At 39.6% G+C, this 17,559-nt stretch overlaps 2 protein-coding genes across 3 annotated transcripts in view; both read right to left on the minus strand.

Annotated features, from left to right (window-relative positions):
* Positions 1-7,479, minus strand: part of GTF3C3 (general transcription factor IIIC subunit 3) — a 30,501-nt gene extending 23,022 nt beyond the window's left edge. The window contains exons 1-4 of one of the 2 annotated variants that reach the window (XM_081242648.1): positions 7,264-7,479; positions 6,218-6,329; positions 2,472-2,662; positions 1,837-1,960 (exon numbers count right to left, since the gene is read on the minus strand). In XM_081242648.1, the coding sequence (XP_081098774.1) occupies positions 1,837-1,960; positions 2,472-2,662; positions 6,218-6,329; positions 7,264-7,365 (529 nt within the window). In that variant the 5' untranslated portion in view covers positions 7,366-7,479. The remainder of the gene's footprint in view (positions 1-1,836; positions 1,961-2,471; positions 2,663-6,217; positions 6,330-7,263) is intronic. The other variant, XM_081242647.1, reaches the window with a different exon arrangement.
* A 6,425-nt stretch (positions 7,480-13,904) lies between these two features.
* On the minus strand, positions 13,905-15,373 carry LOC308621321 (uncharacterized protein C2orf66; the record flags this gene model as incomplete). The annotated part of the gene is given in 3 exon segments (XM_081241755.1): positions 13,905-14,084; positions 15,130-15,319; positions 15,321-15,373. Coding segments are annotated over 3 exon segments (423 nt in total).
* Between the last annotated feature and the right edge of the window lie 2,186 nt (positions 15,374-17,559).

Here is a 17,559-nt window from a genome sequence, read left to right on the forward strand (position 1 = left end):
AAAAAAAAAAAAAAAAAAAAGAATCCACCTGCCAATGCAGGGGACACGGGTTCAAGCCCTGGTCTGGGAAGATCCCACATGCTGCAGAGCAACTAAGCCTGTGCGCCACAACTACTGAGCCTGTGCTCTAGAGCCCGCAAGCCACAACTACTGAGCCCGTGAGCCACAACTACGGGAGCCTGTGCGCCTAGAGCCCATGCTCCGCAACAAGAGAAGCCACCACAATGAGAAGCCTGCACACCGCAACACTTGCCACAACTAGAGAAAGCCCGCATACAGCAACGAAGACCCAATGCAGCCAAAAATAAATAAATAAAATAAATTTATTTATAAAAAAGAATAAACAGATTATATTTACTTTAGTATATTTTCACATTTTTAAAATATTCTTTTCCGTAAGCAAAGTGTAATTTCATGAAAAACCCTACTCTCTACCATGCCCCCTTCAAGAAAATCCCCCTTTGCTAAGGTTAAACAGGGCTCACTAACTCAGCAAGTTCATCCTAGTAAGCATCAGCCACATCAGTGGGGTTAAATCTTCATGATCCGGCTTCCACACCTAGGAGTATGGGATTAATGGACGGAAGATACGTAAGTAGCACCTAAATCCAGATTATCAAAGTGAAAGGTTAATCCACATTTCTGAAATAATGTTTTTGAATTGAGGTTCTAAGATCACAAGGGATTAAAATCAAAGGTAGTTGTCAAAATAAGCAATTATAAACAAATAAAGGAACAGATAATACTGAAAGTAGTAACCAAACAAAATATCCTAAAGGAAAAAATTCTATTAATCTTATTTCTGATGGGGTAAAAGAGGAAAAGCAGCGACCTCAAATTACTCTAATGAATAATCCAGGAATCTTACAAGATTTCTAAAAGGACCCTAGACTAAATGAAAGGAAATGCCAAAATATTGAAAAGATAAGTTGAAAGTTCACTCTAGTACAACTATCCCTGCCACTATGCAGGGCATCATTTGGCGACACATCAGGAGAGCAAAAATAATAAATATAAGTGATTAGTCAAAAAGTGACTTCTGAAGATATCCTTCAGTATGCCTGAGGTTTGCAGTTTAATGGAAAGATGACAAGAATATACTGTATCTTTTATCAAAAAGTAGATTAAAATAACACTGATTTGGAAAATAGAAGAAAAAAGAATACTCTTCAAAAGTGGTTTTAAAATAATCTGTTTGCCATATTTTAAAAAGACTAATACTATAAAAGCCTAAAACTCCTAAAATGAAACATTCAAAAACACACAAATTTTTAAAAAGCCTGTAAGAGTTCAATAAATATTAATGATATTTCATTGAATCATACTCTGCGATTTTCATTTTCTTGGCAATGACTCCTATTCAATGTGAAAAGTGGTAAATCACTGTTATCACAATCACCTCCAAGCTTCTGAATATATTTTCCAAATAGCACAGTGAGGTGCTCCTCCATTTATTTTAAAAGTCAGACTATTAGGGCTTCCCTGGTGGTGCAGTGGTTAAGAAACCACCTGCTAAAAAAAAAAAGAATCCACCTGCTAATGCAGGGGACATGGGTTCAAGCGGAGCAACTAAGCCCACACGCCACAACTACTGAAGCCCACACACCACAACTAAAGTCCACACGCCCTAGAGCCCATGCTCTGCAACAAGAGAAGCCACCGCAATGAGAAGCCTGCACACTGCTACAAAGAGTAGCCCCCGCTTGCTGCGACTAGAGAAAGCCCGCGCACAGCAACGAAGACCCAATGAAGCCAAAAATAAATAATAAATACACTTATTAAAAAAAAAAGTCAGACTATTAAACTGCTATCGTCAATAATCCCCACATTAAACACCTTGTCTTATGATTTCCATGCACATCAATATCGCCTCTTCACGTTCTCCTCGAGCAAAGCGAATGTTGGCTTCACCCATGAGACCTCTCAGAGCTCTGGGAAGTTTACTCCGAGGCCTTTTCTCCTGTACAGAACAAAAATGACATTTAGATTCAAACAAAAAACAAATCCAACAAAACTTTCCTACAGTAGCAAGTTCAAATCACAGTAAAATATTTAAAGAAAGCAAAAATCAAACTGGTCAGGCATTACTAAATTACTAATTAGAACAAATGTGGAACTGGATGCTGTAAAATGGATTTATATGTCAGGAGATTTATGACACAATCTACTGAAGATTCACCTTTCAAATTTATCTATTCAGAATGAACTTGGTTAAAAAATATCAAGTTACAATATGGACCTTTTAATAGCAAAACTACAGTACATTTTGCGACATGCAATAATTAAAGTTTTACATTTAAAAATCTCTAAAATGAAACGTAAGAAACCAGTAACAGTAGTTGTCTCACAGTATTTCCTTTCTTACAGTTTGAATTCTTTCCGAATATATGTATAATTTAAAGATTGTTTTTCAATTTCTATGTCACATTTTTACATTCCATTTATAAATACGAAAATAAGAAACACTTTACTTTCATCATTTTCTTGGTTTCACGATTGAGAACCATCTCTAATACAAACACGTCGCCTGCAGTGGGTTGCTCAGGTGTCTCCTCCTCCTCGTCCTCCTCCTCGTCCTCCTCCTCCTCATCATCTTCATTCTCTCCAAGCATGGAAGCAAAGACCTTGTGAACTGACTTACTGACTCCATCTGATGTTTCCCCTAAAGACAAAGACATTGAGGTTGAAAAAGAAAAAAAAAGCAAGCTTTAGCATACTCACTAGTTGAAAGAAAAAACGAACAGTATTTTCTGGAATATAAATTTCTACCCCAGCAATACCAAACTTGAAAGAAAAACAGACACATGAACACTCCCAAAAAACAATCCAAAGAGGAAAGCTGCCACAAAGCCATGTATTTTACTCTGTAGGAATTGCTGACTCATCCTTTAGGCCTTATCCAGACATACAGGCAAAATTAGTGGGAAATCAGAAGCACACACAGTAACTGTTACAAGCAGAGAGGAAAAAAAAATAAAAGAATTGTAGGACGTAGACCTAAGAACTAAACAAGTCTGGTCGTACATAACTAGGAGGTATAGAACAGTGGTTTAAGGTGGTACATAACCAGGGGGTGTAGCACAGTAGTTTAAGGTGATACATAACCAGTGGGTATAGCACAGTGGTTTAAGGTGAGGTCTCTAAAGCCAAGCTGTCTGGTTTCAAACTTCATCTCCATCTATCACCAGCTGTGTTACCTTGGGCAAATTACTGAAGCTCTCTGTACCTCAGTTTGCTCATCTGTAAAAGGGGTCAATAATGTCTGCCTTATAGGGTAACTCTGAGGATGAGATGAGTCTTTATATATATGTACTTAGAAAAATGCCCAGCATATAGTAAGAGCTTAATAAATGCTATTATTAAAATTAAAATACTATTATTATTTCAGGAACAAAATAACATGACATATTTCATCTGTATCTGAGGATATCACTACAGTAAAATGATTTTTCTAAGTTCATAATGATTTTTTTTTGAATAAATGTATGTATTTATTTATTTATTTTTGGCTGCATTGGGTCTTCATTGCTGCACGCAGGCTTTCTTTAGTTGTGTCGAATGGGGGCTACTCTTCGTTGTGGTGCGAAGTCTTCTCATTGTGGTGGATTCTCTTGTTGCGGAGCATGGGCTCTAGGTAAACGGGCTTCAGTAGTAGTGGCACGCAGGCTCAGTAGTTGTGGCACACGGGCTCTAGAGCACAGGCTCAGTAGTTGTGGTGCACGGGCCTAACTGCTCCACAGCATGTGGGATCTTCCCGGACCAGGGCTCAAACCCGTGTCCCCTGCATTGGCAGGCAGATTCCCAACCACTGCGCCACCAGGGAAGCCCTCATAATGATTATCTTGAATGATCAAGAAAAGTTAAGCTGAGAAGCCAATTTTCTGTTAAAGCAGAGACAAGTAGCATATTTTAGAAAAGCTACAACAGTTAAAATTTTAAATATATATATATTCAAAAATCCTTAAGCTTATTCACTTATGTGAAATACCTCAAACCCCAAAGATGCTGGATAAATGAGATAGTCAATACACTTAAGGAAGAAGAGAATGAAAAAAACCCACATGTTCTGAGCAACAAATAGTAATTACTATTATGAAGTCATAACGATCATCTTCAAGAATTCTAAACACCCAAAATAAATATGAAAAAAGGTGTAAAATAAATCAATAAAATTTATTACAGTACAGAAAAAAAAAAAGAGAAGTCATATGATCATCTTGATACAGAGAAGCATTTTTTTTTTCTTTTTTGGCCACGCTGCATGGCTTGTGGGATCTTAGTTCCCCAGCCAGGGATCATACCTGGGCCCTGGCAGTGAAAGTGCCTAGTCCTAACCACTGGACTGCCAAGGAATTCCCCCAGAGAAGCATTTGATAAAATCCAACACCTATTTCTAATAAAAATTTTAAGTCAACTAGAAATGGAAGGGAGTACCTTCAGTTTGATAAACAGTACCTACAGAAAATTTTCCACAAACAGAGTTAACGGTTAATTATTCAAAGTCATCAGGAATGAGACAAGTACGCCTACTATCACCGCTCCTTTCAATATTTTACTGGATGTCCTGGAGGTCCTAGCTAATGTAATAAGGGAAGAGGAATAAAAGACATAAAGATTAAGGAAGAAATAAAACCGTCATTCACAGATGACATGATTATATACATAGAATATCCAAAACAATCTTTGCATAAAAACTGTCAGAATTCATGAATTAGCAAGGTTCCTGGATACAAAGTCAATATACAAAAATTAACTGCAATTTTTATATCAGCAACAATTAACTGAAAATGAAATTAAAAGAAGTCCCTATTTGCCTGGTGCTCAAGAATAAGAATTTTGCAATGGAATCACCAATGTATAGGAGGAAAAAGACAATGACTCTAGTGGCCATATATTCCAATTAGTAGACTTTACCTGTTCAAAACTGACCCCTTCCTCTGCTCTGAATACATGTTCACAGTTACCAAAGGTCTTGGTAAAGTTCTGGGACAATACCTTCCTGGGAAATTGGGAGTTTAATATCTTAAAAGGACTGATGGGATTACTTGAGCTGAGGCTAGTATGCCTGACTGCTCATGAGGAGCTAGAACGGGATTCAACTAACCACCTTTTTTTAGGGAGGGCCTAATGGCCACCTCTCAGGGGCAGCTTTAGATAAGAAAACGGGCAGGCACCCCATGGTGTCTGGTACTACAGTTGCACCTCAAAGATGTGATGATGGAAGAGCAGCTCCTCCTCTGAGCAGATAAGGAACGACTCACAGGTGTTAGAACAATTTCAGCCCCATTTTTCACCGCACTTGCCTGGCAAGGTAAGAAACTATAACCCCAATTTTCTCTCCTCTTTACCCTTTCTTCCCCACTTGGTCCAAGGAAGCAGGAACAAAGCCTGTTCATTTTCTGTCCACCCTACTAGTGTTTTCTCTGTGTAAAGTCTTATTTGTTTGGAGGGGAAAGAACCAGCCTCTATTTCTACCCACTAGGACTAGAAAGTTTAATTAAGTTCTCAATCAGACCTTACACCCAAAGCTAAATTCTAACTGATAGTTCAGTATCCCAGGTTACTTGACATGGGTAAATGGATACCATGAACTATCATCAGTATTCTGATCACTAAAAAGGTGCATCAATCACCAGAAATTAATACATTTGCATAATAATTCATCACTTAGGCTCTCATGAGTTTAATTAGTCTGGGTGCAGCAACCAAATATAATATCCGGTCATGCAGAGCTGAGGACTGGATCCTGGAATGAGGCAACATACCAAGATACCTCTTGTGTGTGTGAGGTCCCATATGGAGCCAACTGGCCTTCCACTCTGACATTTCTATCTTATCTCCCATAATTAAAAAAGTGGTTTGGAAGCCACTTTATATAGAAGTATAATTCATTACAATTTGGGGGAGTATAGTCTAGAAGAATTAGTAATCAAGTGAGAGGGTCAATTTAAAGAATAATGACTCTAAATGGCTCCCAAACAAACGCTGATGTCGATCTGAAGCACTTCTCCACAAACATAACCCACTAAACTAACCATCATCATAATCAATAATTCAACAAATATTTATTGAGCACCTCTTACACACCAAGTACTATGCTCCTAATAAGCCAGGTATCAATGACAGAATACCACTGCAGGAAAAAATAATAACGCTTTCACTAAACTATTAGGTACCCTTAACATTTAATGCATTTAAGGTAGGGATCTTAACATACCTTCATTGACATCTTTGTCCTGAGATTTGGTAGAGTCAATTCCTGATGATGATGGAACTGCAGAGTCATTTGGATTTTCTTCAGCTGATGACTTGCCTTTTTCCTGAAGACTCTGTGATTGAAAATTAATTAATGATTCCAAAAACAAGGGCACATTTAGCGCTCCCCAGTTGAGAATACAGCATCTGCCTCATTCTCTATTTCTATCACTTGAGCTCTGAACACATACATACTATGTGGCATCTAAATTTGAATATTGCCAAAGCATTTCATAGTACTTAGGTCTCATCCTTCAGGCTGAATCAGTCGTTTGTAAAAAATAATTTTTAAAACCTTGATGATTTCATTAATCTACACATTGTATCCTCGCTTTTTAAATGAAAAGAAATGGGGCGCTATTAGTTGCATGATTTAGGAAGGAATCCAACAGCTAATCTCAAAAGGTGTAATTACTTTTATTTTCCCTCGGACTTCAAGTGAGAAGACATGGAAAGTTCATGTATTTCCTCATAAGTATAAAAAAGATATGTACCAGAGATTTTGTTATCAGACAAGAAAATTCACTCTTTTCTGTGGAAGATTACACCACACCATTGGGAGACTCCTCAAAAATGGAAGCTCAAATCACTCCGTCCAGAAACAGAGACAATGAGGCCTAAAGAAGAGAGGTGAGTTGTGCAAGAAGACAGTGGCAAAGCTTGGACTAGAACCAGATACTGACCCCAAACTCTACTCCCCACGCCCCCCCCATTTAATCTACCAGCGTTATGCTACCCTCAAATAAAAAATGCACTATTTGGCAACAGAAAAAAAGATAAGTGGTAACCACCGAGACAAAAGCTTTTTGGTGGGTGAAATGTTTTGAAGAGGAGCTTAGAACACGGACGAGGTGAGAACCCGAGTTTCGGTAATAAGGGGAAGAAACTGCTGGAAGTACCCGGCCCGCCCCATCACAGCGAATGGGGTTACTGGGTCCCCCACAATCTCTCTTAAGTGTTTTAGGGCGACAAGACAGTGGGGAGCATCCTGGCCCATTATCTCCTCACTTTCTTCTCACGGGTTTTTCTCTCTTCTCTCCGCCTTTCGAACTCCTCAAAGGAGATCTTCCCTTCCAGATAGTCGATGAGCTCCGGGCTGAACCCCGACATGTCTGCGGAGTTCTGATGTGCAGTTCCAGGAACCGAGACAGATAAACGGAAGAGCAGAAGCTCCCAGACGCTACCCCCACGCCGAGGCGATAAAAAAAAAGGACCCGTAGTCCTTCCGGGAAACCTGCCCGGCCTGCGCCGCAACCGCGGCGCTCGGGTTCCGCAAGAACTTCTGGCCCCGCCTCTTCCTGGCGGGGTGGGCGTGGGCAGCACCCGGACTGGACCGCTGCTGGACCCTCCTGGCGACCGGGTCGCCGCGCTTGCCTCTGGGCTCAGGCCTCCGGTTTAAGCTTATTAAGGAGTTGGGAAAAAAATGTGCTTCAAGGAAATGTTCCTTTATCTACACCATTTCCCGCAATTCTCCATTAAAATTCTGACTCTCAATCCATTTCTTTTTTGAATGTTTGTTTTTTAAATTAATTTAATCTTTGGTGTAGTGATTTTTTTCTTAATTTAACCATTTGCTCTGCCACGTGCACGTTCCACTTTCCAGTTCTGCCCTGCCACAGAAAGCTAAAGTCCTCCCACAATTTATGGTTTAACTCTCATCTCCTCCCATCAATGGCACCATCAGTTTTCCCCTCTTCCACAAATCCTTAAGCTGTCCCCTTCCTCAGACTCCTTCTCAGTCTGTAAATAGGTCATCTAGACTTCACGTCCCACCTCTAATTCTCACCCAAATTTTCTTCTTTTCTTAACAGTTAAACTTTTAGAGAGAATCAAATATTTGCTATGATTAGCATATACTATTACCCATTTACTATACAGGCCGTGTACTGTCTTATGCATATTACATTCATATCTCAAAATAATCCTTTTGGATTGTATTTATGTTATTCCTAATGCCAACGTTCTGAATCTAATACGTAGTAGAGCCAAGATTCAAACCCTTGTCTATCTGACTCCAAATCCCATACTTGGAATTAATATGATATACTGCCTCTCCTCAGTGGAACGCTTCTTCAGCTCCTACACACTCCTGTGGTTTATATTGTACTTTGTCTTATAACTATTTCTCTGCTGTCCTCTTCTAAAGACACTAGCTAGCTGTCAACATCTTGAGAACAGCACTGCCTGATACATCTTTGTGAACTTTCCTCTGTAGGCTAGTAATCTATGCTCAAAACACATTTATGAATTCAACTGGATGGAACTGAAAATGCCTTGGGAATGGGCAAGGGATAAGAGGTAAGGAATGCAGCTCAATACGAAGCTGAGGTTAGGGACAAGTTACAGGGAGCCTATCACCTGGCTTGGTCATTGGTGCCTCTTTATGACAATCCAAATGAGGAAAAGCAACAGTTGGATGGGAGAATGAGGGGCCAGGACCTGTAAGAGGGGAACTTGCAGGTGAGAGAAAAAATCTCCAGCTGGAAGTCATTCCTTTCTCATGATAAAGGATCCTCAGGGCCCTATCTGGGTATAAAATATGGGAGGCTAGGAGGGTGGGTTGGGTTAAGGTAGTCCACAGAAATCCCTAATAGGTAAATTCCCCCCTGAATTTCTCCAGGCTGTCAGGGAACTGCATTTGAGAGGAAGTCGAGTCTCTAGTCCTAACTCTCCTAGGGGAAAACAAGGAAATCAAAAGGAGCAAATCTGGCCACCTGGTAAGGAGAATGTTCTCCTAAGACCCAGATGGCTTAGACTAGCTTGTTTTGTTATTGGCTGCTTGGAATATGGGAATAACAATTGTGATGATATAGATTCACATTGCAGAGATTTGCAGCAGGGAGCAAGGGGTGGGAGAAGAGTTTTTCTGCTGTGGAACACCTTGATCATGTGACAGTTGTTTTTGTTTTTGTTTTTTTATAGGTCAGAATGTAGCAACAGGTCTTGAAATTGGAATCTTTCTGCTTTTCTTTTTTCTGCTTCGTTGTAAGTGATGTGTCCCCTGGTGAGTCAGAGGCATCCACATTACCTTGAGATGAAGTGGAATTGTTATAGCAGTAATGAAAATAGCAAGAAGAAACTTTTCAGACTTTCAGACTGATTTCTGAGAATCAAAATGGAATGTCTGAAGAAAGCAGAACATTGAATTTATACCATGACGAGAGCATGAAGAGTACACAGGGAGGTAATGACTCCCTCCTTTCTCAAGGGGAAGAGCCAGGATGGGGTATGACACTTTTGGGGAGACAATTTTCCCATGGTTCTCTCACTTTTCTGCAAAAACTTGTGACTGCTTTCACTCTGGACTATCTTTTCAAGGATGTCTGGAGAACAAACAGCCTTGAAAGATAGAGATATTGTCTCCCTCTGGGACAGAGGGCAGATTTGTTTTCTGACCAGTATGATAATGTTTCCCTCTGGGGCAAACGTTGGGCATGTTTGGGCATTAGCCCCCTTGTAAGAGTGGGGATTTCCTAAGTTTGGGGTTCCTCAGCTGTGGCACAAACCAACTAGTGCCCAGTAAACACCTGGACTCACCTCCACATGGCCCCCATGATACTTGGGGGACAAGAAGAACCAACAGGCATGTAAAACGCATGCTGCCTGCTGAGCCATGAATAATAAAGTCCATTGCCTTAGACCCACTGGTCTCAGGGCCCACCAGGATCTGTGAAATTGTAGCAGCCAGTGTGTTGCTTGCAAATTGGGTAAAATCTCACACCCTTAATAGTTCTTGACCACACTAGACCCGGGATAGGGGACAATAGGCCATGGCCTAGAGATGGGGAATGGGATGCTCATCAAAGAGGAGCAGAGTCAGTGTTGAGAGACTGTCAAGGACCTATGTAGAGAAGGACCACTGACCCCTCGGGAGCCTAGGTCACCTGCAGAACACTTATTTTCATTGCAGGAAACACTACACTTCTGCTGTTTTCCTAACGACAGTTCTCGGCCAAGAACAAAATCACTTCCCCAGTGGCCTTTTAGAAATGTGAATAGGGAGGTTTTGGTGGTCAAAATAATAGCGCAGGGGTGGGGAAATCACTAATATACCACTATACATTGTCTGGGGACCTGGTGTGCTAAATGGTCACCACGAAGACTTGTCCTTCCCCAACTGACAATACCATCACTGATAAGAAACTCTAGTCTAGTGGAGTGTAGGCCTCCCATCAACAGCTACCTGCCAGTTGTGAGGAATTTTCCAGCAGAAGGATGCATGTCCTGCGCTGAGACTTTGCAAGCTCATAGCTAAAAGTCCCCTGTGGATGCCCTTCTTTTTCAGAGGCCTTAAAACTAATAAACATTCCCTTTGTGGAGGTCTTGACAACCAGAGCAGGAGTGGGGAAAGGGAAAGGGAAAGCCAGTCACTGGTACTTGAGTGGAACTGGACAGGGGTGAAGCACTCCCTACCACTCTACCATTTATCTGAACAGGCTTATTTTTATGAGGAAGAGCTCATCAATAATTACTTATAGGACTTCCCTGGTGGCGCAGTGGTTAAGAATCTGCCTGCCAATGCAGGGGACATGGGTTTGAGCCCTGGTCCCGGAAGATCCCACATGCCACAGAACAACTAAGCCCGTGCGCCACAACTACTGAGCCTGCGTGCCACAACTACTGAAGCCCACACACCTAGAGCCTGTGCTTCGCAACAAGAGAAGCCACTGCAATGAGAAGCCCGTGCACCGCAACTAGAGAAAGCCCACGCACAGCAACGAAGACCCAATGCAGCCAAACATAAAATATAATGATAAATAATAATAACGTATCTTTTTTTTTTTTTTTTTTTTTTTTTTTTTTTTTTTTTGCGGTATGCGGGCCTCTCACTGTTGTGGCCTCTCCCGTTGCGGAGCACAGGCTCCGGATGCGCAGGCCCAGCGGCCATGGCTCACGGGCCCAGCCGCTCCGCGGCATATGGGATCCTCCCAGACCGGGGCACGAACCCGTATCCCCTGCATCGGCAGGCGGACTCTCAACCACTGCGCCACCAGGGAGGCCCATAACGTATCTTTTAAATGGTAAAACAAAAAAGTCTGGCATTAACTAGAAGCAGCTTCCATTACTGTGTGACTAATAGCAAAATAACACATATTTATGTCAATTCAGCAAGTATTTATTGAGTGCTTGCTACATGCAAGGCATTGTACTAGGTGCTGGAGAAATAAAAATGGCTTAGATATGATCTTGGCTCACAAGTATCTCACAACCCTCCAGGGAAAACACTTATACAACTAATTATAATAGAACATATTGAACCAGATATAGAATCTGTTCTTGCATAAATATTTTATTTTTGATATTCAATATCAATCATCCACAAAAAAGCTACAGAAAACTATTTTGGAATGTACAGACTAGTGTTTTTAGGATTACAGTGTTTCCTTCTAGTACAGTGTTCCTTTTGCAGAAATCAGAGAAAATGATGCAGCTCTTCATAAAGAAAAGTAGCTATTTCAGATGAGAATATGAGAATCAGAATGATTCAGCCTCAGTTGGGGAGGGGTGGGTGGAGGAAGAGGGTTGGTTATGAAAGAAGGGAAATCCACCTGTTTCTCCTCTCCCTTCCTGAGGTTGTGTGTGGAAGAGCCAGAGGTGAGGCATGGCTAGGATAACTGGTGTAGCACACTGTCCACCTCTGAACATCGTGGCAGAGAACATCTCCCAGAGGTCCAAGAGACTCCTAAAATCCCACTTTTCTTTGCCTTCCATTTCAACTTAATTGTGGATATTCATCACTTACTCTCCCTTGATATGTAACTAAGACTGTGAGGTCTTTCAATAGCATATGCTGACCATGGGAATGCATCTTCCTTTCAGGAAGAAGATAAATTTAAAACCCAAACTCCTGTTACATATAATGAACTAAAGTAAAAATGAGCAATGTCCCTTTCAAATAAAAACAGATTGATAAAAGGTAAGAAACATAGAAGACAAGCTTAAAGGAAACATAATTTAGAAGATCATTTCTTTTGACTTTATGGTATTTCTGTAATCCTTGCAATATATGCCGTGCTCTATACTGGTATCTATGGTTATTGACTGGGGAAAAAAACCCATGCACATAAGCCACATATGTCCCCATGTAGAATAAAATGTAGAATAAAATCATTACAAATTTTAAAAAATGGAGGGAAAAAACACACAAAATTTAGCCATGACCATGAATCAATTTTTCTAATGAGAAGCTTCATCTGTAGTTTTAAAACCACCAGACATCTGAAAGAAAACATTATAACGAAGTGGAAAATGAAGATTATACGATTAACACAAAGACCCAAAGATCAATATAGTCTAGTGAAAACTCTTTTTGTCTTCATTTCCTAATGAGAATTGTTAGGAAAGGAGAGCTTGTATTTATGAAATATTCTCCAAATCAGAAACTTTGCTTCTTTTGCAAAGTTGAATAATTATTATATTACAATATCACTAACTGGGTGCTTTCTCTTTTTTCCTACCCTTAAACATTTCCTTGTTTCATGCTCACATGAAAGTATGTATTTGATGTTTTCTCTGATTCTTTTTATTAGAAATCCATATATGCAATTTATAGATGAATAAACTAAGGCTTACAAATAGCTTGTATGCAATACTGTCTCCTACTGAAATAGGTATTTGGTATTAATAATTATTCTCTGTTTTAGTGTCTGTTACCTTAGGGCCTGAGTGTGAAAAATAGTCAAGGGATCCTTCATGAATATACTTGTGTTTATTCTATTTTATTTTCTCATTGTAGGACAGTTCTCAAGTGCATATACCACATGGTAAATTGCATCCTCTTAAAATAACAATCATTATTTTTAAAAAATCATCACATTTAAAAGAGCTGATCATCAAAATCCTTTCACAATCATAATGAAGTGCAACAATGGTTTGCTTCCTCACAATTTCATCCATATGCCCATGAAAGAATGGGAGTAGATTTTAATTATGATTCAGTTCCCTTTATTATTCAGCCAAATGAAAAACTAACAGACTAGAATCATAGTATATTTTCTTCGACTGCACCATACCTGTTCCTTTTTAAATGGTAGGTATTTATTTGATAGGAATGCTAAAGTAATAAGAATAGTAAAATTCAAATCTTAGACATAAATTTCTAATTTTTTTCCTATGAAGTGCCATCTTTACTAATATTCTACCCTTTTCCCCCTCTAGGTAAGGAAGTTCAAGCTCAAATATATGCTTAATACTTTCTCCCAAAAGAAACCATTCTTTTAAATTTTTACTATCCATTTAATCCAACTGTACAGCTCAATATATTTCTTTACAGACGATTTTCCACATAATTTAGCTCTATGACCTGGTCTGAACAAAGATATAGGTATAAGTATGTGGTTTTTAATTATATTTCATAATTCTATTGAGTGATAGTTCTACTACTTTAATATATCTCTCCCCAGAAAACTATACTTTAAAAATCTTAACTGTCATTTCTTTTTAAAACCAGTCTGTAAAATATATGGACCAAATCAGAGAATTAACAGTGTTGAGTGTCATCAGAACTGAGCAGTTATTTACATGAGGAAATAAAATCATTTTTCAAATAAATATTTTCAAAACCTCTTTATGACTTTATGACTGAGTTGTATGTTTAGATAGATGCTGGGGATAAAGCGATAAGTTTTACCTGCACTCAGAAGAAACATTCAGGCTTTGAGGTAATTGGGGAAGGAGTTTTTCTGTTCTTCATAATCTGCAAATGCAGAAGCAATAAGTTCTGATTGGAAAGAGAGAGGTCCGGGATTCTCGTTCATGGAGGAAATATTTGAAAACATCCCAAGATCAGGACCTCTTCCTTTCAAATATGCCTGAAGGGTTCTGAAAAACTGAAGAGAGAAAGAAAATGTTCAATGTCATTTATCATTTAAACACTCCAAATACTCAAAGATGAGTATTTTTCCCCTCTCATTTTCCCCCCAAATTGACTTTAGAGCTAACGCAGGAGGCAGGAGGTGGAAAACTCAGAAACACAAGCTGTGGCTCCTTCTCCCCTTCCCCCTCCTTTCTACCTGACATTTCAACTCTAAACAAAGATAATTCACCATTCTTGAATATCAATTATTTAACAGCCCACAGTGGGAAGTTTCGTTGCCCATTTCTGAGTACTGAAGTCAGAGATGCAACTGAACTCCACGGTGATCAGATCTCAGGTGTCTCCTCTCCGATTGATGGTGAGATAGATCCCAGTCACTTCAGATGTTGGGTTTTCAGCTGTGTATTCTGCGAATACATAGAAGCTGTGCAAAGTGCTATTTGATTGTTTTAATCCTATATTGTTATATTTCACATCATTTTCTTTAGAAAAACTATATTTTGAAATCGTAATGTCATCATGTTTACTGTATTTGGCATATTTTTAAAAGAGAATTTTTACTGGTATTTTGAATTCTATTTCCTAGATAACGTTATGTTGAAAATAATGCCTAGCAAATCGAAAAGAATGCAGGTCGACTTTCAGTTTTTGCAATGGAGCTTTGCAAGTATTGGTTATGTGAGAATCTGTTTTGTTATCAGTTCAACCTAAGTTGTGCAAAACGTAATTCCCTGTTACGCTCTTGATTCTGTATTTATCAATATATTAGAAATTAAGGCTATGAAGTCAATGAGTATATAATATTTACAAATGTAATGTGCTATGTGTGTTTAAGATCATTTCTAAATATAAATTTGTTTCTCCATACAGAAACAAGTGTAAATTGGCTAGAACACCGGCCACTAGGCTAGCAAAATTCTTCTCTGGTCCTGTTGGGGAATCTGCTCAGCCCTTGGCAGCCTCCTCTCCACCGTGCTCTAGCAGAGTGCAGTGTGCATAACTCCAGGGAGGTGCCAATTTTACCCTGCAGCCTGGCATGTCCCAGTGGCTGTTCTTACCAGATCTCGGTTTCTAGGATTGTTGAAGGGCTTCCATTTTTCTTCGTTTCTCAACATGGCTCCATGTGCAAGGCCAAGTAGCACCAGGGCAACAGCCAGCAGCAGGAGCCCTTTGGGCATTGTGGAAGGAAGCTGAGTGAAAGGAAGGATCAGGGAAATGTCAATGGCCAGAGAGAGAGAGAGATTGAAGGAGGGAGAGAGAGGAGAAGGGAGGGCAAAAGTAGAAAAGAGAAAGAGGAAACATTTTTAAAGGGAGACAAGGAAGAAGAAATAGTATACTGGTTCACCTGAATTTTGCAGCCCTCTTTTTTTTTCCAAATTCATTTCTTAATGAACTCCCCTATAACCAATTATTAGCTTAAAGGAGTCCATGATAAGGAGAATGTTATACAGTGATAAACAAAGCAATTATGAATACAACCTAGAAAGTGAATATGCCTTTTCATCTGAAAAAAATTGCACTTTGTTGTCTCCAAAGAAACTGCAATTCTTAACAATAACGAAAAAACAACCAACCTTAAATTACTTTAAGTGTTAAGACAGCAGTCTTAAAAAAAAAAAAAAAGAAGAGAGAAAAGAAAAAAATATACACCCCGAACTGAAAGATGCACCTTACACACAGGTCTGAGACAGACACACACCACACCAGTGTAAGTAGAGATTGTATCCCACCCCAAGGTGTGAAATGGAAATGAAACACACAGAAAGAGCTAATAAAGCTTACCAGGAGTTTGGTTTTGCCTGGCCCTGGTTGTTTACCCTGCCTACAATCTGCAAGGCGATTCATGGCTACTTATAACCAGTGGATTGGCTGCAGGTGGGAGTCATTGATGTGAGCGGGGGGGGGGCTCAAAAATAATGATTCCATTTTCATCCACAGCACAAAGACCCTTGAGAAGCACATCTTCAGGCTTCTTCAGGGTTAACAGTGAAGCTATTTGTCCTAAATACAGCAGACTCTCCTCCATCCACTGAACATTTCATTTGGATGTTATAGAACACACAAGGCACTTCCACACAGCAAAATGGCTTTCTCCTTTTTCACTTTTGAGAGAAGGTGTATACACAGCACCTGGGACTATGATAATGATTATCCCACCTAATAGAATGCTCTTTTGGAGCTATCAGCCTTTCAAATTAATCACATTTTTTAAACAGAAAATTCTATTGCAAGAGACAAAATTGCTCTTTGTGACCCATACCTTATACTTCTTCTTAGAATCTCAAGAAGTTTTACAAGTTTTAAATAGTGGTATGGTTAATCATAATACCCTTTCAAAATAGAGCAAAAAGATAGCACATGTTTTGTGGAAAAAAGAAAAATTACCTTACCTATAGCATCCCCTTGCTAAATAAATGCCATCCGCAGAAAATGGTAGGGTTGAGAAATTGGACTTGATGAACTGAAGTTGCTTTGGTTCCAATAATTCAGAACAATCCAGAACAAGCTCTTTGTTGAGAAGGCTAGTAATCTGGACCGGAAATTAAAATACCTGGCTACAATCTCAGTCTTGCCATTTTGACCTTGGGAGGGTCATTGTGACCTTCATTTATTCACACCTTTGTTTATTCAACAAACTTTTACTGAGTGCCTACTATGTGCCAGGCACTGCATAAGGCTTTGGGGATAAAATAGTAAGAATAATAGATTCTCTACCCTCATGGAATTTACAGATTAGTGGGCAAGACAGACATTAATCAAACCATTATATAACAAAGTGTATAAATATCAATGATGATAATTTCTATTGAGATTATGGCACTATGACAGGGTAGAACAGGTGGATTCGATGCAGTCTCAGGGATCAGGTAAGGCTTCTGTGAAGAAGTGACCTTATATCTGGTAGATGAGTAGAGTTACCTAGGCAACCTAGGGAGGACTGAGGGGGATGAGTTTCAGACAAGGTGAACAACTGTACTAGACCTTGTGGCTGGAAGGAACATGGCAAATTAATGCAACTGAAATTAAGTCAGTATCTGAGGAGTATAAGCAGCAAGGTGGGGGGCTGATGCAATTTGGGCCTTTAGAGGTAGTCAGATTATGATCTTTCTGCTGCAAACAATGCTAACTGATTGAAAAGTTTTAAGCACCCAAGTGACTTGATAACAGACTTGCAATTTTAAAAAGCTATTCTGGTTGCACTGTGGAGGACAGACTGAGCTAGGAAAGAGGGAGACCAGTTAGGTGGCTACTTCAATAGTCCAGGCAGGACAAGATGTTAACTTGCATTAGGGTGGTAGCACAGATGCAGAGTTGTGGATGGATCTGAGAAATATTTAGAAGGTACTGATAAGGTACTGGATACTATGGGAGGCAGAGCTAAGGGGAAGAGAGTTTCAAGGCCAATCCCTAGGTCTCAGGATTATGCAGCTGAGCAGACTACAGTGCCATTAGCTGACATATCAAACACCGGCATGAGGAGATGAGGC

The sequence above is a fragment of the Mesoplodon bidens genome (assembly GCF_964165515.1).
Source record: "Mesoplodon bidens genome assembly, chromosome: 8".
Classification (NCBI taxonomy): Eukaryota; Metazoa; Chordata; class Mammalia; order Artiodactyla; family Ziphiidae; genus Mesoplodon; species Mesoplodon bidens.